The following is a 23,495-nucleotide window of genomic DNA, read 5'->3' as shown; positions in this document are numbered from 1 at the left end:
ACCTTAACATAGAAAATTCTCTATCATTTAAAAATTATCATTTTCTCCACATTGCTTTCTACTCTCCTAGTGCTTTCGTTATACAGAAATACGACCTCTACTTTCACCACTCATATCCCTGAAGGTATTTCTCATTCTTTACATTTCTTTATCAACCTAATTTCTTGGCAGAGTTTTATCAATTGCATTTTCCAGCTTCTAGCTCTAAAATGGCAGTAGTGAAGATGTGATACTCAGATTATCACATGTGAAAATTTCATCAACGCCTGTCATTCATCAGTAGCACTCAGGTCTCATTTGCCATTTCCCTCCCTTATTTCCATCATTTCTGTCTCTACAAGCCTATCTCATAATTTTGTATTACATATTGGAATACATAAATTACCTCCTGAAGCATTTCCTGTTTCACCATCTTCTTTTAAATAAGAACTCTCCAAGTATTTATTTTCTTACACATCAATTTTGTGCTATGGAGTTTTTTATGTGTGAACAAAAAAAATTAAATTGAATATACAGTATATTTAAAACTAATTTGCAATTGCCATACTTCTTGTTTCAGTTGCTCACTTTAATTTCAAACTATTTGATCCTAATTTTGGATATATTTTTCTTCTCTAAAAGTGTGTGTATATTTGTGTTTTTTTATCTTAAAACTGAGTAATTAGAGACAATATGTTCTTAACATAGGAAGGTGATAACTAAATGTCTATCCAAATCCTTTTGGACATAGCTTGCTTTCAATTGTACTCATAAAATGTGTCAAGATATATTTTTCTTCTGCTATTAGTACATTGGGAAACATTAATCTCGGATATTTGAGAAACACTGACTAAGCTACTAATTTCCAATGACACATTTGTACCTGTCATTTAAATTGATAGAGTTATAATGGAGTATAATAGTAAAAAGGGTACCTTCTTTATCATTGAATATTTAGTGATTATTGAATTACTTACCTAATGCAACCATGAGCCTTGAAGTTGCTTACAGTAACTAAATATCAGAGTCATAACAATAAAGGTAGATGATCTGTTTAAGTAGATGTAACCTTTTTTAGGGTAATACTTCATCTTTTGTGTTAAGTTTTTGCATCTAAATTTGGAAATCAAACATTTTTTCCCAGAAAAACGTTAAGGCAATGAGTATTCCTGAAATCTATAACTGAATCAAATATCCTGGGAAATTTAACAAGAAAATATAGGCAACAAGGATGTTAAAACATGCACTGTTCTGCGTAGGGATGTTACACGGCGTTTGTCTCTGTGCAAAAGCCATAGTTTGAGTAATTTAAGAACTGGGGGGAGAAATGTTAACTTTTATTTATTTCATTAATCTTATACTATTATTTTGCATAAATTGATAAACGAACTTGTGTGTGTCTGTGTGTGTGTAGAATAGAAAGCATGATACTGAGAGAATTTTTAATTAAACGGGAAAAAACTGCATTCATACCAGTTGTCTAACAAAATGACAGCAAGTTTGTTTCTGAAAGAGAAAGCATTCATTTGGTTGCAGTGAAAGGACTCTAATGATAGTATTTCTAAGATTCAAAAGGAAATTTGGAATGAACATGGCTACTTCCCAAACTGAAATACTTTGAACGTGGGATTACCTTCAAATATATATCCTGAAAAGGATCTCTCTGATGAAAAACAGCTAACGTTTCTGTCCATTTTAAATCAGAGAAATACATTTTAAATTTCACTTCCTTTTACCCTGTGTGAAAAAATAACTCTTCCTCTTTTGGGGGGAGAAACAGTAATAATCACACAGGGGTACCCTTGTGATTTCAACAGCTCGGTATATTTTACATATTAACAAGTTTTTAAATTATGAGTTTTTAAGGATATTGAATCATGCATAAGATTGCAATATTTAATTGCATAACTAACAGAATTTATGATAATGATTGAATGGTTTCTTCAATACAAAGTGAATTTTATGTTTAATTTAAATGTAAAGATCAAATTTGCCTGGAATGCTCAGGGAGTGGAAAAATCAGTTTTCCTTAAATTGGATTAATTGCTTCATTTCTTTGTTATATATTGTATTCATACCAATGCTTCATTTTTTAAATTTAAATTGGCATTGGTGGAATTATTTGTATAATTTAAAAAATGTCTGAAGTACAGTCTTCGCTCAGATTTCTTTAGTCAGAACAGAGCCACCTTTTGCTGCAATGCTATGTCTGTATATAACACATCTAAATGATACATTTGCCCATCTTCCGTGATATGCATTGTCCTACTGTGGATAATATTCCACTTAAAACATTTGATAATTTGCTATTAAGTATGAGGCACTATTTAGGGACAACATTAAACACCAAAGTGCACGTAACACAGCTCCTGGTTGCAGGACCAGTGCCCAGCTGAGGTTCCTGCTCCAGACTGCATCAACTTGATGGCTTCTTTTTCCTTCCTTCCTCCCTCTCTCCCTCCCTTCTTCCTTCCTTCCTTCCTCCCTCCCTCCCTTTCCTTTTTCCTTCCTTCCTTCCCTCCTTCCTTCCTTCCCTCCTTCCTTCCTTTCTCTCTTTCTTTCTCTTTCTTTCTTTCTTTCTTTCTTTCTTTCTTTCTTTCTTTCTTTCTTTCTTTCTTTCTTTCTTCTTTCCTCTCTCTCTTTATTTTCCTTTTTGTTAAAAATATGTCTTTTTTTAATTTCATTTTATTGAGATATAGTCAGTTTACAATCTTGTGTCAATTTCCAGTGTAGAGCACAATTTTTCAGTTATACGCTAACATACATATATTCATTGTCACATTCTTTTTCACTATGAGATACCACAAGATCTTGTATATATTTCCCTGTGCTAGACAGTATAATCTTGTTTATCTATTCTACATATACTGTCAGTATCTAAAAATCTCGAACTCCCAGGCTGCCCCTTCCCACCCCTCTCCCTCCGACAACCAGAAGTTTATATTCTATGTGAGTCAGTATCTGTTTTGTATTTATGTTCATTTGTCTTCTTCTTTTTCATTTTTTTAATAAGCCTTTAAACAGGACACACATTTATGGGGAATTTGTTATTTGTGCAAGAAAGTGTACAGTGAATTTTAAAGCTGCTTGTAACAGTGGCCTCAGTGCCTGTGTGCCCTGGAGGAGGTAGCCTTATTTCTGCTCTGCAGGTGAGCCAATGAGACCCACAGAGAGAAGTAACATAAAATTCTGACACAGCAGATGAAGTGTTTTATTACTTTCGTGAGTAGGACCACCAAGGTAACATATGGTTAAGCAGTTAATTAATAAATGCTTCCTAGTGAAATAATAATGGTCAGCAACATTCAGTTTTTCCACAATGTCTAAATGTATATTATAATATTTCCCAATTTTGAGAGGCATAAACAGTTCAAAATATAAGTAATGCTCCGATCTATATGCATGTTGGTTTGCACAGTCCTCTCTGCAGTGGAGAAGGCCTTTAGCTTTAAAGGGGTGCCTGTGGTGAGAGGAAATATAGCTGAGGATAATGGAGACTGTGGGAATTCATACACTTCATATGAATCTCGCACCCACTTCCTTGCAAGTCATCTAACCAAGGTCCATGAAGTGTTTACATGATGTTGTTAATTGCAGCTAAGGGTCATCTAGACAGACAGGAGCTACAGTTTCCAGGTTCCTCTGCAGCTGGATGGAGCCACGTGACTAGTCATCACCCACAGAACAAGAGGACAGATGTGCCTCACCTCCAAGTCAAAATGAGCACGAAGAGGGGAAATTTCTCTGCCAACTCCTCCCCTGTTTGCTGACTTGCAGAAACTGACAGCGTCTCCAGGACTGATCCCTAAGTGATAGCTGAAGACGGAAACCACCCCCAAACCCTGATGAAGAACACTTGGATTGTGCAGTCATGTGAACAAAGAATACATTTTTATTGTAAAAAGCCTCTGACATTTTCAAACATGAGATTCAGAAGAGCTCTTGTTGGCTCACCGAATACAAATTACTTCCACCACGAGCCCTGTGGTCACTTTTGACCTTAAAGGTGTGTGATTGACTTATTCTGATTTTTATTGGTTCTTATTCAGAGTCAAATTAAGAGTAAAAGAGAATTATTCAATATAAGGAAAGAAGAAAAGTGTAAATGATGCTAGACAAATTAAAAGCCAATCAAAGAAGAAAGCTAGGAATTTGCTAGAGTACTTTCAATGAGTCAGTGAGAAATGCAGGCAGAAAAAAAATATGGAGGGTTCTAAACGACATCCCCACTGGACACTAATTGATTTAATACTCTCAGAATGAAAATATACAAGTTCACAATCAAACAGGGGAAAACGTACACCGGAGTGTGTTGAAGAAACTCTGTCAAAATACAAACAGGTATTAGGCACTATTTTTCCCCCTTGGCACACCAGAGTAAGGTTGAAATCCAATAAAAGAAAACAAATGTAAAAACACAGGGCTCAGAGATGTGAGTGAAATATTTCCAAAGCTCTACAAAGACTATTTGGAAAACTGTGTACCTGAATCACCACATTGCAATTCAGAAGATGCTTTTACAAAGCTAGAAATAATTTCATCATGTAAAGAAAAGGAGCTGAAACGGTAGGAAATGCTGTCAGTCTCCAAGGAACTACAAAGAACGACTTCCAGAGGCTTCCTTCTGGAAAGGCAGGAAGAGTCCATGAGTGGCTGAGCTAGCATTCTTCCCGTGGGCCAAAACGTTATCTAAATAAAGCCTTCTTCCTATGCGTGTGAAGTTCAACCAACTTCTGAAACCAGATTAAAGCCAAGTTACTACAGATCTCAGCGGAAGAAAGGATCTCTCACAGCAAGTTTAGAACATTTGATTATGAACTGCATGGTAATGTAAGTGCCACTGTGACGATTTAGTGCCTGCGCCACACCGGCTGTTCTGTGGTTTTGAGAGATTCTCTGTTTTAACTCCACAGAGAGTCATTTTCTTCCTCTGAAATGCAAGGTGATAGCTAAGGCTCTGAGATGACATATACATAAAAAGTGTCTGGGACCTTTTTCTTTCTTTTTAAATAGTTGTGATTTTTATCTCCAAATCATCCTGTTTACAGCATGTGATTAATTTTTAGTGGATATTTTAACCTACACTTCTTTTGCATGGATTAGGAATAAAAATGTTTAAAATTAAATATTTTTAAAGAAAAACTCCCTCACCTTTTTTATCCATGTTCTCGGCTCCAGTGTTTTTAGTTTTTCTCCAGTTTCTCAGGAAGGAAACCCCAAGGCAAGCTGTGCTCCATAAAAAAGAGCTTTCCCCATTTCTTCAGTGACTGCCCTGATGTTCAGGTGCTGTATTTCTGGAGATTATACCAGACCCCAGAACTCTATTACAAAATTCTTCTAAATGCAGCAGGAATGAAGGCTCTGGACTAGCTAATGACAGTGCCACTTCCCTTCATGGATTTTTACATCTGTCTCCTTCTGAACATCTGTACATCCACCTGCACGGTAAACTTAACTTGAGAATAGACATGAATATGCCTGTAAGTGTGATGGAATCCTGGTTTGCTTGAACAGAGCACAGTGACAAGCTCATGTTATTCTTTTTTTTTTAACACCTTTATTGTGATATGGTTCCTGTACAGTACACTACACCTTCCTCAGATGTATACTTGGATGAATTTTGATAGATGTCTTCACCCATGATACCACCACCACAGTCAAGATATAGTTAGCATTTCCATCACTCCCCAAGTGGTGCAATTTTCTTTTCTTTTTTTAATATACATTTTCTATTCAATTATAGTTGGTTTATAATGTTGTGTCAACTTCTGATGTACAGCACAGTGATTCAGTCAGACATGAACATAAAGATATTCTTTTTCACATTCTTTTTCACTGCAAGTTACTACAAGATATTGAATATAGTTCCCTTTGCTATATGGTATGAACTTGTTGTTTGTCTATTTTATAAATATTAGTATCTGCAAATCTCCAACTCCCAATTCATCCTTTCCCACGCTCTTAACCCCCCAGGTAACCATAGTTTGTTTTCTATGTCTGTGAGTCTTTGTTTTGTAAATAAGTTTGTTTTTCTTTTTTTGTTGTTGTTAAGATCCATGTATAAGCGATGTCATATGGTATTTTTTTCTTGCTGGCTGACTTCACTTAGGATGACAGACCACGCTTCAATGGACTTGTAAAAGCAGAAGGCTGGACAGAAGTCATCTAGCCCAGTCCCTCACTCTGTGGTTCAGGAAACTGAAATCTAGAGATGTGAGGTGATTTGCCAAAGGTCGTATGGGAAATTGGTGACAGAGCTAGAATAAAAACTGTCAATGCATTCCCCTTGTGACATAAGACAGTGACTTTCGTGGCTGGATAACGACCTGTCCATAAAGATTCCTGACAGCATGGGAGGAATGTCCGTGTTCCCCTTATTTCCATTATCCTCAAATAAAAGGCTGTATAACAGTCACCAGGGAGGCTGGCTTTAAAATGTGGTTTTCCTGGACACTGTGGCCAAATATTCTGAGCCGAGAAGTCCAGTATGGGACAGAGCACCTGCTCAGAGGCGGATGTCCTGCACACCACCTTTACAAAGCAGCTCATGCTGAGCAAGTAACTTTCTGTGACGTCTTTCACATCCTTGCTTCAGCCAAGATCAGGAAACTCAAGTTCAACATGTTTTTATTTATTAACAATGAGTTTATTAATTTATGAACAATGAGTAGTGTACTCAGGACCCATTTTACCATTCAGATGATGGCTTCCATCATTTTAAATACTTCTCAAAAGACATACGCCATCATCTGATACACCAGGGCTTATGTAATTATACCCGTGAATTATTTAAGAGTCCGGATAATTCATGTATGGTTTTTATTGGCACTTGGACATTTATAAGTTATACAGATAATTCTTCATTGACCTTGATAACTTACTCTGAGGAAGGTGACTTCTCTATTTAGAGTTGTCTTTTCTGTAGAAAATAAACAACTCATTTAATTCGCCCAATAACAAATGGAAGTATTTCATAGATTCACTCAAAGACATAACCCAAACCTGTGAAATTTTCATACTTTAAATGGAAGAACTTACAATGAGTTTTTTCAAAGGCTATTTAAAGTCTGGTTAAAATTGAAATATTGATACAAGCACTCAGGTCTGTCTCACATGGAAAATCATTTTAATTCTCCACTAAGATCGAGAATTTACAGGCATCACCTGGAAAAACAAATGCCAGCATCTACGTCATTCTTTCCTGTTAGATGTTCACACTGTGTTAGCCTAGTCTTTGTTCCCCACGTTATGGGAGGAAAGGTGATCTTACTGAAAGTGTGCTGGCTTTAAATGATTTTAAATCATCAACACCCAACAATTTCTGCAGAATTAAAGTATAAATTCCTATGTGGAGAATAAGAAAATAATTTGGTTTCACACAATGTTCCTTAAGAGAGATTTTACAGCTTTTCTGCCAACTTTCATCTCTTAACATAAAAACCTCATCACAGAGTAGAACTGAAAATGTAACATGTTATAACACAGAGTAGATTTACAGAAAGCATTTTTAGCCAGAACTACTGAGTCATAAAAGAGATAAAGTGCTAATTAACTTACCCAAGACTGCTGATAATATATGAGAAAAGCAAATACTTGTATCTGAGATTTTCTCTTTATTCAGGACTTTTTGTCCAGAAGGATAAGTGTTTGAATATCTGATATAGTAAATAATTCTGGGACTAGAACCTCATACATTGTTTGCCATTCTTACTAGTTTTCTCACAAGGGCTGGCATTATTTTAGACAATTTTATACTTCCTATCATGAATTTTATAGCATAATGTCATAACTCTGTTAGTCAAGGTTAAAACTCTAATGCAGCTTTGTGCCCAAATTGAGAAGCTACGTACCTTTAAAACAATCTTCTGTTTGGAAGGAAATACTAAACTCAAATTACCCTCTTGAATTTGCACTGTGTTTTAGCCTCTGTGTCAAAATACAATTGATGTTCTGTATGTTGATACTATACACAGCCAGCTTAGACATCTATTGTTTCTAACAAATTCTCTGGGAATGATTTAGCTTCTTTTCATGCTGATAATTATATAATTGATACATGTTACTCTTGTTTCCCCCTCCTTACGTTCCTGGAAAATTTCCAAATATCTACTTTTATCAAAAGTAGAAATCAGAATGCAAAGCTCCCATATATCTATCAATTTTGTACAATAATAATCAACTCATAGGTGGTCTTATTTTAAAGCATAATGACAAAGCATCACACCTAAAAATTGTTTACATGATTTCTTATCATCATCACCTGTTTAACCAGTATTCAGTGTCCTCAGCTGTCACATGTATCTGTATTTTTACAACAGCTTTATTGAGACACAGTTTCATAGAATGAATCCCGCCATTTTAAAGGGTACCATTCAGTCATTTTTAGTATATTCGTGAAGTCGTGCAACCATAATCACCATCTCCATTTTAGAATATTTTCATCAACCCCGAAACAAACCTCATATTTAATCCCCTGGCCACTAGCAACTCCTAATTTCCTTTATGGATTTGCCTCTTCTGGACAGTTCATATAAATACAATTATTATATATGTTAAGATTTTTGCAACTTCCTTGACTTAGCACATATTTTCAAAGCACATCCACATTGTAGCACATCAGTGCTTCATTTTTCCCCCAAAACCTATTTTATAACAGGTGCACAGAACCAGGAATATGAACAATCTGCTAAATGAACCCGAAATTCATTTTTCTGTTTATGAGTTAAGTTACTGCACCTGTTGGTTAGCGGGTGCATTCCAAAAGTAGGCTATTTCCAGAAATAAAGCCTGAGGGTGGAGAAAACATCACAATAAGACAGGGAGACACAGGGCTCTTCACAGGAGGGGCTCACAAGCTCTCTGGTCACAGCTCCCGTGGGTGGGGCATAGCCAGCTGTGCACAGCACACTCCTACAGACACAACAGAGCCCTTTGTTAAATACCTAGAAAATTTGTCAGCCTGTTGTTAAACATAGCCACTGTTATGAATTAAATTGTAGAAATTTATAATTAATAATTATATTAAAACAGAGGTAATAATACTCACAATTCCTCACCTTTTAATAATTTTGCTACTTTCTACTAATATCTTTGCTACTGAGGTTATTTAAGTCCATTACAGCCAACACAGAAATACCATGTGATGGTGTGCTACTCTCATCCCTTCTCACTTTGTTTTAAAGCCAAATATTATTCCATTTTACAGATATGCCATATTTTGTTTAGTCATTCATCATATGATAGACAGTTGAGTCATTTCCATCTTTCTTCCTACTAAATAAACACTCATGCACAAGTTTTAATGTGGACGTATTTCAGCTCAGTTGGTCGTACACCTAAGAGTGAAATTCCTACATTATAAGAGTGTTTAATGTTTTGAGGAACTGCCAAACTGTCTTCCAAAGTGTCTGCACCATTTTACATTCCCCACCACCAATGGAGGAGGGTATTAATTCCTCCACACCCTCGCTGACACGAGTGATAGTCTGTCATTTTGATTCTAGCTAACATAGTGGGTATGAAGTGTATCTCACTGTGGCTTTGATTGTATTTCCCTAATGACTAGTGGTATTTGGCAACCTTTCATGTGCTTATTGGCCATGTGTGCATCGTCATTGGAAAAATATCTCTCCTAAGCCTTTCCTAATTTTAAAATTATTCATCTTTTGATGATGGTTGAGCTGTGAACATTCTCTATATAATTTGAATCTAAGTCTCGCATCAGATGTATGATTTGTGAGTATCACTTCTCATTCTGCGAGTTGTCTTTTCAATCTCCTGCTGGGGTTCTTTGAAGCACAACATGTTTAATTTTAATAATGTCTACTTTATCTGTTTTTTTTTCTTTTGTTGCTTATGCTTTTGTGATTAAGTGATTAAGGGATCACTAAATGATTCAAGGTTATGAAATAATTCTACTTGATTTTCTTCTATTAGTTTTATTGTTTTGTTCTTACTTTTAGGTCTTCAATTCACTTTGAGTTAATTTTTGCACAAACCATGAAGTACAGGTCCAACTTTTTTTTTTTTGCATATAGATAACCAAGTGTTTAGAAACCATTTGTTGAAAAGACTATTTTTCCTTCATTGTCTTAGTACCCTAAGTCAAAAATCAGTTGACCATAAAGGTGAGAGTTTATTTCTGGATGCTCAATTCTGTTTCTCTGATCTCTATGTCTAGTCTTATGCCAACATAATCCTGTTTTGATTACTGAACTTTGTAGTAAGTTTTGAAATTGGGACATGTGAATCTTCCAACTTTAATTTTTAAAAATTGTTTTGGTTATTCTGATCCTCTTGCATTTCCTAATGATTTTTAAGATCAGCTTGTCCAATGCTGCATATAAAAAAGACATCTGAGTTCTTGGTAAGAAATCACCTTGAAATTGTAGATCAATTTTGAGGAGTATAGTATTTCTGTGTGCTAACATTGAAGAAACAAATTAAAAACAAGAAGGCAATTTCATTTACAACAACATCAAAAAGTCTAATATACTCAGGAATAAATTTTGAAAACTAAATGTAAAACTTCGACTCTGAAACCATAAAAATTATTTTTTATGTTTCAGAAAGAATCATAAAAGAAATGAAAGGAAACTTAAATAGGGAAACCATTTCAAATTCATAGGTCAAACTTAATATTATGAAAACGTCAATACTTCCCAAATTGGTTTAAATGACATATTTTACGGGTACAGAATTCTAGGTTGATAACGATTTTCTCTCATGAATTTGAACATTTTTCACTTTTTATAAAATATTTCTGGTGCTGTTGAGAAATCTGTCAGTTTAATACTCACTTCCTTGTAGGTAAACTTTTTTTCTTTTTCTTTCAAAATAAATCTTTTGTTTCTACAGTTTTATTGCAGTATTTCCATTTATTTTTGCTTTAGTTTATCCTGTTGGGTATAGATTGTGAGTTAATACCTGTGGATCCTTATCCTTCTTCAGTTTTGGAAAATTCAACGTGTTATAATTACAAGTGTAACTTCACCTTCCTTCTTTCTCTCCTATCCTTTGAAGGCACTCATTAGACAAATGTTAGATATTCTTAATTTTCCTTCGTAGGTTTCAATGTTTCAAAAAATATTTTCCATCTCCCCTAAATGAAAATTATAGACAATTTGGGGGGTGTCTTCCGTTCACCAGTTTTCTTTATGTTAAGTCTGAAGAGGTCCACTCATCTTGTTTGTTTGCTTTTTTTCCCCAGCTATCTAAATTTTTTTTCCTAAATGTTTCATTTGGTTCTCTTTCAAATCTGCCTGGTCATTTTTGATAGTCTCTTACTGGTCATTTTTGTGACCTCATTGGTCTTACCTTTAAACATTCATACGTGGTTATTTTATATTCTGCTACTGATGTTTGCAAGTCTGAAGTCCTCTGGGGGATGCAGGTCTCCCCATCCAACCTACTGATTCTCACTCCTCGTGGAGGTTTTGTCCTGGGCTTGGTGGCCTTTAACTCTAAACTCGAATGCCGTTGGTTTTCATCAGTGGCAGCCAGAGGCCCTTATTTCTGCGAGACCCTGCGACGGTCTTTGTCAGGAACCTGGGGATGCCACCAACCTTGGGCACTTTACCCCTTTTGTAGGACTTCAGACTTAAAGCCACAGTCTCCAGTCAGCTCTAACGACCTGCCCAGACCCAGACTTAGGAATCCAATGACAGTGCAGATGTGGGGTTTGTTCACAGAATGAGTTGTTATTAGTAGTTTCTCGGTGCTCAAGATTTTGCTCCAGCTTTATTTGCTTATTTGTTTGAACAGGAGGAACTTAGCAGTTTCCTTGGCCAGAAATGTCTTTAAAACATCTCTCATCCAAAAACTAGTTGTTTTGTATGAGGACTTTTCATAGTGTCTCATTTGTCAGGCTAACAAAAACATGTGTTGTTATATTTTTTAAATATTAGTTTTATGTTTTTTAACGAATTTAGACAGGTGTCTCTACCCATAATATTAGAATGACAGAGCCCAAATATTATGAAAGTTATCTGAGTTAGTGACTTAGATAAAACGTATCTGATAAATGACAATTACTGTCATCACTAGCATCAGTATTAATATCACACGTTGTTTATGTATATCAGACATCAAACTAAAGCTCAGAACTTCTCTGATGATATCCAGTGTTTCCAACAGTTCATGTTGTTTTGACCAATCAAGTGCAATACAGGTGTTTTATAAGTGTCCTACTAGAATGTTATGTTATATCTTATTACATGTAAAAGCCAGGAAATACTGATAGAATTTCAAAAATACAAGGTTCTCAAAAATTATTACTTATGCTATTTTAATAAAACAGTTTATGTGATATAAAGAGAGGTTTATATTGAAGTAAGAATTGGAAAGAGATTAGAAAAATTTAATCTAGCCAAGTTTAGGCTGATTAATTTGTTCACTCAATGGATATTTCTGGAGCCAGAATTTGTGGGGGGAAAAAACCAACAGTGCATTTCATGGTATGTAGAATCACTTAACAAACATTGCTTGAGCCAAGAATATTTATGGTATGATTCAGGATACAGGCACCTCAAGGATTTAGTTTTTTTTTTTTTCCTGTAATGGTAAGAATTGCAAATATATACAAATCGATGCATATGCCAGGAAGTATGCAAAATATTGTGTATGCAAGATCCAAATTAATGCTCTGAATTAAACCAACAAAATGGGTTCAGTGATTACCTATGATTTTTCTGATGAGAAAATTTGAACCTAGAAATTATGTAAATTTCCCAAGGTCACTCTCCTCTTAACAGACATGGATTAGCCCTCATCCCCTCAGGCGTCAGAATTTATGCTTCTAGTGACTACACAACGCCCCTCTGTATCACTGAATTAGATTCAATAATTAAAGGGCACGACACAAGGTCCTGATACTCCATATGGAAAGACGTACGCTGCCATGGAGAGAAGACAAAGGTGTCGGAGTGGAAGCGTATTTGAGGTGGATATGGGAGCAAGCCAGTCTGAGCTGGGGCATTGGCACAGAGGAACTGACCACGCTTAGATGCCAAGGCTATAGAGCAGGATGACCTGTTCAGAAAGGAAAAGGGTCCGGGGCGGTTGACGCTTTACTGAGAACCCCAGCAGGTGAACAGACAGATCGAGACCAGCGTGTGAAAGGCTCTGAAGCCAAGATAAGAAACTTGAATAACTTTCCCAGTAGGCACATTTACAAGCCAGTGAACCTTTTGTAGGGGACAGAAATGAGACGTGACTTGGATTTTAGTGGATGACTTTAGCAGCATCCTCAAGACAGAGAGCTGAGAACTTCTATGCAGGTAGAGCACTTAAAATGTTATAATGTTATTGACAGGGCATAAGCATCAAAGGAAGGGGTCAGAGCTGTGGAAATGGAATCTTTCCAGCCGTAAAAGTGTTATACATTTTTAAGCTCCTAACCCATTTCCAAATTTCTGAAACTATAGTGTTCTCCTTTAGATCTAATTAAAATGTAGCTTTATATAATTTGACAATATTCCATATTTCCTTCTGTGGCAATTTAATGTTCAAGTAGTAGAAATATCTGGAGTGCATATATTAAATTTTGGTTCATCTTTTCATGGTTGAGTTGTAAACGTTCTTTATATACTTTGAATCTATGCCTCACATCAGATGTATGATTTGCGAGTATCTTTTCTTATTCTGCGAGTTGTCTTTTCATTATTTTAGACAATGTTTTACTTCCTATCATGAATTTTATAGCATGGATTTTATAAATTTCAGTTCTTATTTATATTACTCAGATGTTAAACCCCAAATCTAATCTAATTTGGGGGGAGTGTATAGCCCAGTGGTAGAGCACAGGTTGAGCATGTATGAAGTCCTGGGCTCAGTCCCCATACTCTCCACTAAAAACATTTTACACACATAAATTATAAATTCAAATTGGAAACCAAAGAAATTACACTTCAATTGGTACTCCATGTTTGGCAGTCTTTTCTGAGGTGTTTGTGAAATAACATTGTGAGTGTTGTACTGTCAACAGCTGATGAAAATACTTTTAGACTTGTATGCGTTAGTAAAGCTAAGAGAGTGATGAAAGGAAACATCTGTTAATCACTTCCATAATTGATCATCTCAATATTAAATTACAAGATGCATAACTTGGTCTCCACGTATCCTGCAGTACAAAATAAACACCGAAATGCAGAAAAATTTCAAAACAGTAAAATCGTGCCCCGATGTGGTCAAGCACCAAATGCAACACAGAGTGTCACTGCAACGGTCATGTTTTCTTTTTTTGATTATTCACACTGTCTTTCTACTCTGTCTCAGGAGGAGTATGAAACATTCCTGAGTCATAAAGCATGTAAAGAAAAATCAGCATCTCCCAGAAGATCAGTTTATCACATTACCATATTTCTTATTCATGAAGTTTGATCTAATTGCCTCAGCATAAAAGTGTATTACTTTTACGGATCATAATGATGCATGAATGTAATTACATTACTGATTTTCACATATTAGCAAAATAATGTCTGTTTTTAGCAGTGAAATAGTGTTTGATTTCTTTGAATTGCAATCTACAAATTACATGCATATTAAAATTATTACATTCATTTCAATAGCTTATGATACTATGACAAGTGTAAATTATAAATATTTTTATATATACTGTTTTCCTCTTAAATACATGGTTCAATGCATTTAGGTGACTTTATAGTTCACATAGTTTACCATCAACATAATTCCTGTTTCCAAATAATTTCCTAGATTACTGTCTTTATTAAGCCTTTAAAATTTCCTGTCCTTCTGTCCAAATTCCAGGCATATGTTATCCAAAAGTCAAATAGCATATTGTCAGTCAACCAAACTGAAAGACATCAACCCTTCCAAAATAGCCTTTCAGATTATTACTTCCATCAGTTGCATTATGATGCCATTTCTCTGAAAAAACAAAAATGTTATAAACGATTATTCCCCTTAACATTTTTATTTGAATCATTTTTTGCTTACTTTTTTCTCCATTATAATTTTATATTATACTTAAAATATAAAGACTTATGATTGATAAAAATTCACTGTTAAATCTTTTATTTGTAAATATTAGAAAAGAAAGTTATTTTTGCTATCTCAACTTTTTTATAATTTTCTTTTAATTGTATCTGTGTTATTAACCATATAATAATCAATAATGCAAATTGATATAAAGTAACATGCATTTACAAAATCAAACAAGTTAGACGGAAGTATCATTTTAAGAATTACTTTTATTTATTGGCATTTATTTTGAAATATTTTCAAAATAGACGTGATCCTTATTTTGTCTACCTGTAGATTCAATACCCTTTAACATAGCATTTATATAATCATATCGTACTTCTTAAATTTTAAAAAATGTATCCTTTACTTAGTATTTATATTTATTTTTTAGGATAAATATATAGTTACCATTCCTTCTGATTCTTTGAATGTCTTGGTATTACTTTGGCTTAACTACAAACATAACAACATTAGTGGTAACACAATTATAGAATTATAATATTTTTTCTTAAAGCTTTATAGCTATTTCCATAATATTTGGTGGCTAGTCAGTCTTTAATAGAAGAAGACAAGGCAATTCTTTGTTTTCTCTATAGAAGTAATTTTGTTTTTTGTTTTTTTTCTGGTCCACTTTTAAATTTAACATTTTGAAATAGATATAGATATATATCTATTTTGCATTATAATTAAGCTTTAAACATGGTATATTCTTTTACTTATCTTGATAGGCCTATTTCCCTGCCCTGGGAACAAATCTGGATATCCAACAGTTTGGCACATTTTCTTGGTTGTTCTCTGATTGCTTAGAGTCAGGTCATACCCATGCTTTAGCTACTGCACTGGATGACTGAATTTCTAATGCTATTTCCGTCTTTTGAGCTGCAGTTTCATTAAATTTATGTATTATTTATTGTAGAAGCAAATAAAAGCTTATATTTGTAGGTAAATGGCATAAGTTTTAGTGGAATGTGGAGGTCACAATACAAATGTTTAGTTGATATAGATCTTTACTCTAAATAATGATGTAATTTTTTGATGTTAGGTTGCCTTCCTGCTTTCCTTCCCTCTTCTTTTCTTTCTTTTTGATTGGGTTTTTTGGCTCTAAAATTTATTTTTTTGGCAAAATCTTATTTGAATTGATACAGAGATGAAGGATACATACACACACATAAATGTCTATATAAGCTCTGCTAAATAATCATAAAATCTGTTTCTCGAATCAATTCAAAATATTTTAAGAATGCTGCTTTCCTTGAATTAAACTTAATTCTTCTCACTTATTTATTAAGCAGCATTCCTTTGTCATGCACTGACTACAGCCTTGTTCTTCCATTAAGTAATTGTGTTTTATAAATTTGCAAGCAACCAGAGTGATTTCAGAATTTGTTAAAGATTTACAAAAAATTGACATGATCTTAACCGCATGCTGCTATTGCCAATATGCCCGTTAGAGTGATGATTTTACTAAAAGCAATGTCTAACTCCTTCACATTCCTACAATAATGGCATTATTATACTACAAAAGATGACATCTTCAAATAAAAATGTCTAACTCTATAACAATATTCCATGAATTCACTTATTACACAATATTAACAAACTACTTAAAGAATGAATCAAAACCATATAAGATATTATTTCACATGTATTGGAAAAAATAATACGATGAAGTAAATTAAATCTAATAGTGTTAAAATGTTCAAAGCCTTTCTAATGATAAAAACTTTAAATATAAAATATTCTACTTCAAAAATGCTTTCAGAGATGTTATAAATGGTGAGAGGATTATATATCATATATAGTTTTCTGTTTATGAATTTGATTATAGCAATGGAACAGTGTAATATTAAATTTAAAAAAATGCATATCAATTGAAGATATAAATTAACCTCAAATTTGGGTTGTAAATAATTTTATATTTAGCTTTCAGTTTTCTTTATGCGTTTTTATATAATTTCAGGAAAATAATTATCATATAAAAATGTACAGATATGAGTTTTTATCTAATATGTATCAATCTCAAGAGTTCTAAAACCCCTCCATTTCCTTCTTTCCTTCCTTCCTCTTTCCTTCCTTGGTATAAAAGTTAATTGTTGGCAATATTTTATCAGAACTTATAATGTGAATGAAGGATGAAAGATATATACATATATACACACACACATATAGTGATGATCCAACTTGGAATAAATATTTCCATATTTCTATGAAAAAATATGAATGAATTTAACTATAGTATGTAATTCCTTAACATTTTTCATAATATAGAGTATATGTACTTACAACTTCATACAGTGAACTTAATTGTTGAATATCAACCTTCATGCATGGAAGAGTTTTTATGTTATTATAAAGTATACTTTAATAATTGTGATAAAGGAGAATTACATGGTGTTAAGGAATTATGTTAATGTAATGGGCTTTATGAATTCACAAATTAGCTGAGCAATGAGAGTGATTGGAATTAGATAGGCAAATCCCTTGAGGGGAGTAGGGGATTGATCTGTAAAAGATTATTTCTAAGAGTGAGAATAGCATGTGCATGCCCCTGTAGCATGAGGGAACATAGTTAAGTACGAGGATTGTCAGAAGTATATCTATGATAATGATCCTGAAGGTGAACAAGGAGTGATTTGAGGCTACTAACAAGGGTAAGGCCAAATATGTAACAGTCAACATATTATAGCAGGCTGTCCGGCGAGCCGGCCCTCCGCCCGCGCCGCGGGGTGGGCAAGCGCCCCGCAGGGGTCTCGGGCTCCCAGCCCACTGCCCGGCCTCCCTGCCACATGCTATGCGTCATCCGGGGACGCCCCTCGCCAAGAGAGACCCTCAATCACAAGTCACCCGCCCTCCCCACCCTCCTGTCCGTGCCTTGCAACCCCGCCCCCGAACCGCCCTCCCGATCCCCGTGTAGTACCCCCCGTCCATCGCCGGGAAGAACGGCAGTAACTCCAGCAGCCATGGCGGCTCTTTGAGTCCAAGGGGCGAGCGAGGCAGCCATTGGCGGAGGCCGCTGCCTCTGGCTGTCAATCCCGCGGCCCGGCCCCGCCCCACCGGCGGAGCGTGGCAGGACGCAGGGCCGCGGGGACTGTCGGGACGATTCCAAGATGGCCGCGCGCTTGGGGTCCGCAACTGCTGGCGGCCCCGAGCCCCGTTCACTGCCACCGCTGCTGACCAGAGACGCCGGTCGGATCGGCGACCCCGGGGGCTGTCCCCGCGTGGCGGGAGGCCGCCATGGCGACCCTGGAAAAGATGGTGAAGGACTTCGAGTCCCTCAAGTCCTTCCAGCAGCTGCCGCCGCCGCCTCAGCCCCCTAAGCCGGCATCGCAGCCGCCGCCGCTTCATCCCTTCAGCCGATACCACCGCCGATGCCGCCTCAGCCCCCTCAGCCGGCACCGCCGCCCGCCCAGCCCCCTCAGCCGGCACCGCCGCCCGCCCAGCCCCCTCAGCCGGCACCGCAGCCGCCGCCGCCTCGGCCCCCTCAGCCGGAACAGCCGCCTCAGCCGGTAACGCCGCCGATGCCGCCTCAGCCCCTTCAGCCGGCACCGCAGCCTCTACCGGCACCGCCGCCCGCCCAGCCCCCTCAGCTGGAACCGCAGCCGCCGCCGCTTCAGCCGGTACCGCCGCCGATGCCGCCTCAGCCCCCTCAGCCGGCACTGCAGCCGCCGCCGCCTCGGCCCCCTCAGCCGGAACAGCCGCCTCAGCAGGTAACGCCGCCGATGCCGCCTCAGCCCCTTCAGCCGGCACCGCAGCCTCTACCGCCACCGCCGACCGCCCAGCCCCCTCAGCTGGCACCGCAGCCGCCGCTGCTTCAGCCGGTACCGCCGCCGCCGCCGCCTCGGCCCCTTCAGCCGGCACCGCAGCCGCCGCCGCCTCGGCCCCTTCAGCCGGCATCGCAGCCTCTACCGCCACCGCCGCCCGCCCAGCCCCCTCAGCCGGCACCGCAGCCGCCGAACCTCCAGCCCCCTCACCCGGCACCGCAGCCGCCACCGCTTCAGCCGGTACCGGCGCCGATGCCGCCTCAGCAGGCACGGCCGCCGACGCCGTCTCAGCCCCTTCAGCCGGTATCGCAGCCTCAACCGCCATCGCCGCCCTCCCAGCCCCCTCAGCCGGCACCGCAACCGCCGCCGCTTCAGCCCCTTCGGCCGGCACCGCAGCCTCTACCGGCACCGCCGCCCGCCCAGCCCCCTCAGCTGGCACCGCAGCCGCCGCCGCTTCAGCCGGGACCGCCGCCGATGCCGCCTCAGCCCCCTCAGCCGGCACTGCAGCCGCCGCCGCCTCGGCCCCCTCAGCCGGAACAGCCGCCTCAGCAGGTAACGCCGCCGATGCCGCCTCAGCCCCTTCAGCCGGCACCGCAGCCGCCGCCGCCTCGGCCCCTTCAGCCGGCATCGCAGACTCTACCGCCACCGCCGCCCGCCCAGCCCCCTCAGCCGGCACCGCAGCCGCCACCGCTTCAGCCGGTACCGGCGCCGATGCCGCCTCAGCAGGCACGGCCGCCGACGCCGTCTCAGCCCCTTCAGCCGGCATCGCAGCCTCAACCGCCATCGCCGCCCTCCCAGCCCCCTCAGCCGGCACCGCAACCGCCGCCGCTTCAGCCCCTTCAGCCGGCACCGCAGCCTCTACCGCCACCGCAGACCGCCCAGCCCCCTCAACCTCCACCGCCGCCCGCCCAGCCCCCTCAGCTGGCACCGCAGCCTCAACCGCCGTCGCCGCCCTCCCAGCCCCCTCAGCCGGCACCGCAACCGCCGCCGCTTCAGCCCCTTCAGCCGGCACTGCAGCTGCCGCCGCCTCAGCCCCTTCAGCCGGCACCGCAGCCTCTACCGGCACCGCCGCCCGCCCAGCCCCCTCAGCTGGCACCGCAGCCGCCGCCGCTTCAGCCGGGACCGCCGCCGATGCCGCCTCAGCCCCCTCAGCCGGCACCGCAGCCGCCGCCGCCTCGGACCCCTCAGCCTGCACCGCAGCCGCCGAACCTCCAGCCCCCTCACCCGGCACCGCAGCCGCCACCGCTTCAGCCGGTACTGGCGCCGATGCCGCCTCAGCAGGCACGGCCGCCGACGCCGTCTCAGCCCCTTCAGCCGGCATCGCAGCCTCAACCGCCATCGCCGCCCTCCCAGGCCCCTCAGCCGGCACCGCAACCGCCGCCGCTTCAGCCCCTTCAGCCGGCACCGCAGCCTCTACCGCCACCGCAGACCGCCCAGCCCCCTCAACCTCCACCGCCGCCCGCCCAGCCCCCTCAGCTGGCACCGCAGCCTCAACCGCCATCGCCGCCCTCCCAGCCCCCTCAGCCGGCACCGCAACCGCCGCCGCTTCAGCCCCTTCAGCCGGCACTGCAGTTGCCGCCGCCTCAGCCCCTTCAGCCGGCACCGCAGCCTCTACCGCCACCGCCGCCCGCCCAGCCCCCTCAGCCGGCACCGCAGCCGCCGAACCTCCAGCCCCCTCACCCGGCACCGCAGCCGCCACCGCTTCAGCCGGTACCGGCGCCGATGCCGCCTCAGCAGGCACGGCCGCCGACGCCGTCTCAGCCCCTTCAGCCGGTATCGCAGCCTCAACCGCCATCGCCGCCCTCCCAGCCCCCTCAGCCGGCACCGCAACCGCCGCCGCTTCAGCCCCTTCGGCCGGCACCGCAGCCTCTACCGGCACCGCCGCCCGCCCAGCCCCCTCAGCTGGCACCGCAGCCGCCGCCGCTTCAGCCGGGACCGCCGCCGATGCCGCCTCAGCCCCCTCAGCCGGCACTGCAGCCGCCGCCGCCTCGGCCCCCTCAGCCGGAACAGCCGCCTCAGCAGGTAACGCCGCCGATGCCGCCTCAGCCCCTTCAGCCGGCACCGCAGCCTCAAACGCCATCGCCGCCCTCCCAGCCCCCTCAGCCGGCACCGCAACCGCCGCCGCTTCAGCCCCTTCAGCCGGCACCGCAGCCGCCGCCGCCTCGGCCCCTTCAGCCGGCATCGCAGCCTGTACCGCCACCGCCGCCCGCCCAGCCCCCTCAGCCGGCACCGCAGCCGCCACCGCTTCAGCCGGTACCGGCGCCGATGCCGCCTCAGCAGGCACGGCCGCCGACGCCGTCTCAGCCTTTTCAGCCGGCACCGCAGCCGCCGCCGCCTCGGCCCCCTGAGCCGGAACAGCCGCCTCAGCCGGTAACGCCGCCGATGCCGCCTCAGCCCCTTCAGCCGGCACCGCAGCCTCTACCGCCACCGCCGACCGCCCAGCCCCCTCAGCTGGCACCGCAGCCGCCGCCGCTTCAGCCGGTACCCGCCGCCGATGCCGCCTCAGCCCCTTCAGCCGGCACCGCAGCCGCCGCCGCCTCGGCCCCTTCAGCCGGCACCGCAGCCTCTACCGGCACCGCCGCCCGCCCAGCCCCCTCAGCTGGCACCGCAGCCGCCGCCGCTTCAGCCGGGACCGCCGCCGATGCCGCCTCAGCCCCTTCAGCCGGCACCGCAGCCGCCGCCGCCTCGGCCCCTTCAGCCGGCACCGCAGCCTCTACCGGCACCGCCGCCCGCCCAGCCCCCTCAGCTGGCACCGCAGCCGCCGCCGCTTCAGCCGGGACCGCCGCCGATGCCGCCTCAGCCCCTTCAGCCGGCACCGCAGCCGCCGCCGCCTCGGCCCCTTCAGCCGGCACCGCAGCCTCTACCGCCACCGCCGCCCGCCCACCCCCCTCAGCCGTCACCGCAGCCGCCGACCCCCCAGCCCCCTCAGCCGGCACCGCAGCCGCCGCCGCCGCCTCGGCCCCCTCACACGGTACCTCCACTGCTGCCGCCTCAGCCCCTTCAGCCGGCACCGCCGCCTCAACTGCCACCGCCGCCCGCCCAGCTGTGGGTCAGGAGCCGCTGCACAGACGGTGAGTCCCTGCGGGCCCCTCCCCAGCCCTGCGCGGGTCTCCGTCCCTCCCTCGGCCTCCCACGAAGGCCCCGAAGCGGTCCGGGCCCCACGCCTCTGCTTTCCCGGCTGCGAAACTCGGGAAGGAACAGGGCTGTGTTGTGATCGGGGGCCGCGCGTCCTGTTCGGCTTCCTCTGAGCCACTCCCCACCCCTCTCCTCCTCTGGGCCAGGTGTAACATTTTGTCTTCCCTTTTCAACTGACGGTTTAAAACAGTGTTTCAGATAACTGTCAAAACACTGTACATGCAAAATATTAGGTTAACTTAAGGGAAGGAGTAGGAGAGAAGGGGGAAAGGAGCGAAGTTCACCGGTCACTTCTGTGGGGGAGGGTTAAGTGGTCACAGTGGTGAACGCGTAACTGCTACATGGCCCAGTGCGCTTACCATCATAGTCGTTACTGTTACTAACCCCAGACAGTTCTGGTATTAAGGAGGCATGACCACAGAACATGTGCTCATTGAGCTTAATTTTACACAAACAGTAAGTTTTCCACGGAATCAAGACAGGCAGTAAACGCCAGCTGCAGAGGACAGCTTGTGCAGGGCTGGGAAAGAGCATGGCATGATCAGAACTAAAGTTCTGACTGGCTTGAAATGTAGAGGGAAAGGGAAACTTCACACTGATGAATCAGAGAGGAGATAGCTGTTTTTTATTAAACTAAAATGGTTGAATGAGCCTTGTTGATTAATGATTTGCCTTAGCAATTTGAATTTGGATTCTGCAAGTATTTTATAAGTTCTGTAAGAAGCTTGTTTTAAAATTTCAGAACTCTTAAGGTATTAGAAGTTCAGTTTTATTTTATAAGAATTTTTAAAAAGTGTTTATTTAACTCAATTAGAACAGAGTTCCTTTAACATAGGAGACTTTATTATCTCATGTATTAATACCCTCTAGAGGTACACAATGAAAAATGTGATTTATAAACAGATACATACAGACAGAAGGAAAACAGAGCATGTAGCTTCAGTAACAGTTTAAGAGAAAAGTCAGAAACAGAAATCTTCCCTGGTCAAAATACCAAAAAAAGCACCTGGGGCTTATATCCCTTAATTGATTTGAGCTCTAAATGGACAAATACACATTTTTTTTTAAAAAAAAATTGCTAAGAACAAGATTCTTTTTCATGTTGAGTAATAATTTTGGAGTTTAAATAAATACCAACAATAGAGCTATGAGGGAGGAAAAATATAAAATACTGATTTTTTTATTTGATTTCACCGTAAGGTGCATTCTTAAATACATAGGAGACAACTGTCATGATTTGCACAACTCGCTTGCAAATAGTTCAACAGTATTAACAATGATTGAATTTAGGTGGTGGGCATATGGGAATTTATCATCTTATTAAACAGTTTTCTGTACTTCTGAGACTTATAATAAAACATTGGAAGGAACCTGTTAGACATAATGCTCTATGTGAAGTAATTTGTTCCCTTTGTGAAATTCTAGGAAGGTTAAAATGCATGTTCATAACTTCAAGAAAGTCACAAGCATTTATGATGTAATCAGAACTACCTGAGGATCTGTGAAACTTGGTGAGTTGGTGAATTTTTTAAAATGTCTTAAAACATTTTGTTTTTACAAAGATTACAGGAGTAAGAGAAGGTAAATCTTAATCAACTCTTAATATTTTTTTCCTGGTTGATGTGATATAATTAAATG

General features: G+C 42.0%; 1 protein-coding gene across 1 annotated transcript; it reads left to right on the top strand.

The window, feature by feature from the left end:
* Positions 1 to 11,451: 11,451 nt before the first annotated feature.
* LOC140692872 (uncharacterized) lies at positions 11,452 to 23,460 on the top strand. Its single transcript, XM_072957093.1, has 4 exons — positions 11,452 to 11,564; positions 18,223 to 20,763; positions 21,260 to 21,793; positions 23,283 to 23,460. Exons 1-4 carry the CDS (start codon positions 11,452 to 11,454, stop codon positions 23,350 to 23,352), a joined length of 3,258 nt encoding a protein of 1,085 aa, XP_072813194.1. The 3' UTR covers positions 23,353 to 23,460.
* The last annotated feature ends 35 nt before the right edge of the window (positions 23,461 to 23,495 follow it).

The sequence above is a fragment of the Vicugna pacos genome, unplaced genomic scaffold (assembly GCF_048564905.1).
Source record: "Vicugna pacos unplaced genomic scaffold, VicPac4 scaffold_18, whole genome shotgun sequence".
NCBI classification, from domain to species: domain Eukaryota; kingdom Metazoa; phylum Chordata; class Mammalia; order Artiodactyla; family Camelidae; genus Vicugna; species Vicugna pacos.
This window is presented reverse-complemented; position numbering and strand designations above follow the sequence as displayed.

Bases quoted from the DNA above. Each gene is read 5' to 3' on its own strand.
- LOC140692872 (XM_072957093.1), top strand. From the start codon at position 11,452: ATGCCGTTGGTTTTCATCAGTGGCAGCCAGAGGCCCTTATTTCTGCGA. The intron at 11,565-18,222 runs GTAGGACTTCAG...AAGATGGTGAAG, and splicing joins TTGGGCACTTTACCCCTTTT to GACTTCGAGTCCCTCAAGTC. The intron at 21,794-23,282 runs GTGAGTCCCTGC...GTGAAATTCTAG, and splicing joins CAGGAGCCGCTGCACAGACG to GAAGGTTAAAATGCATGTTC.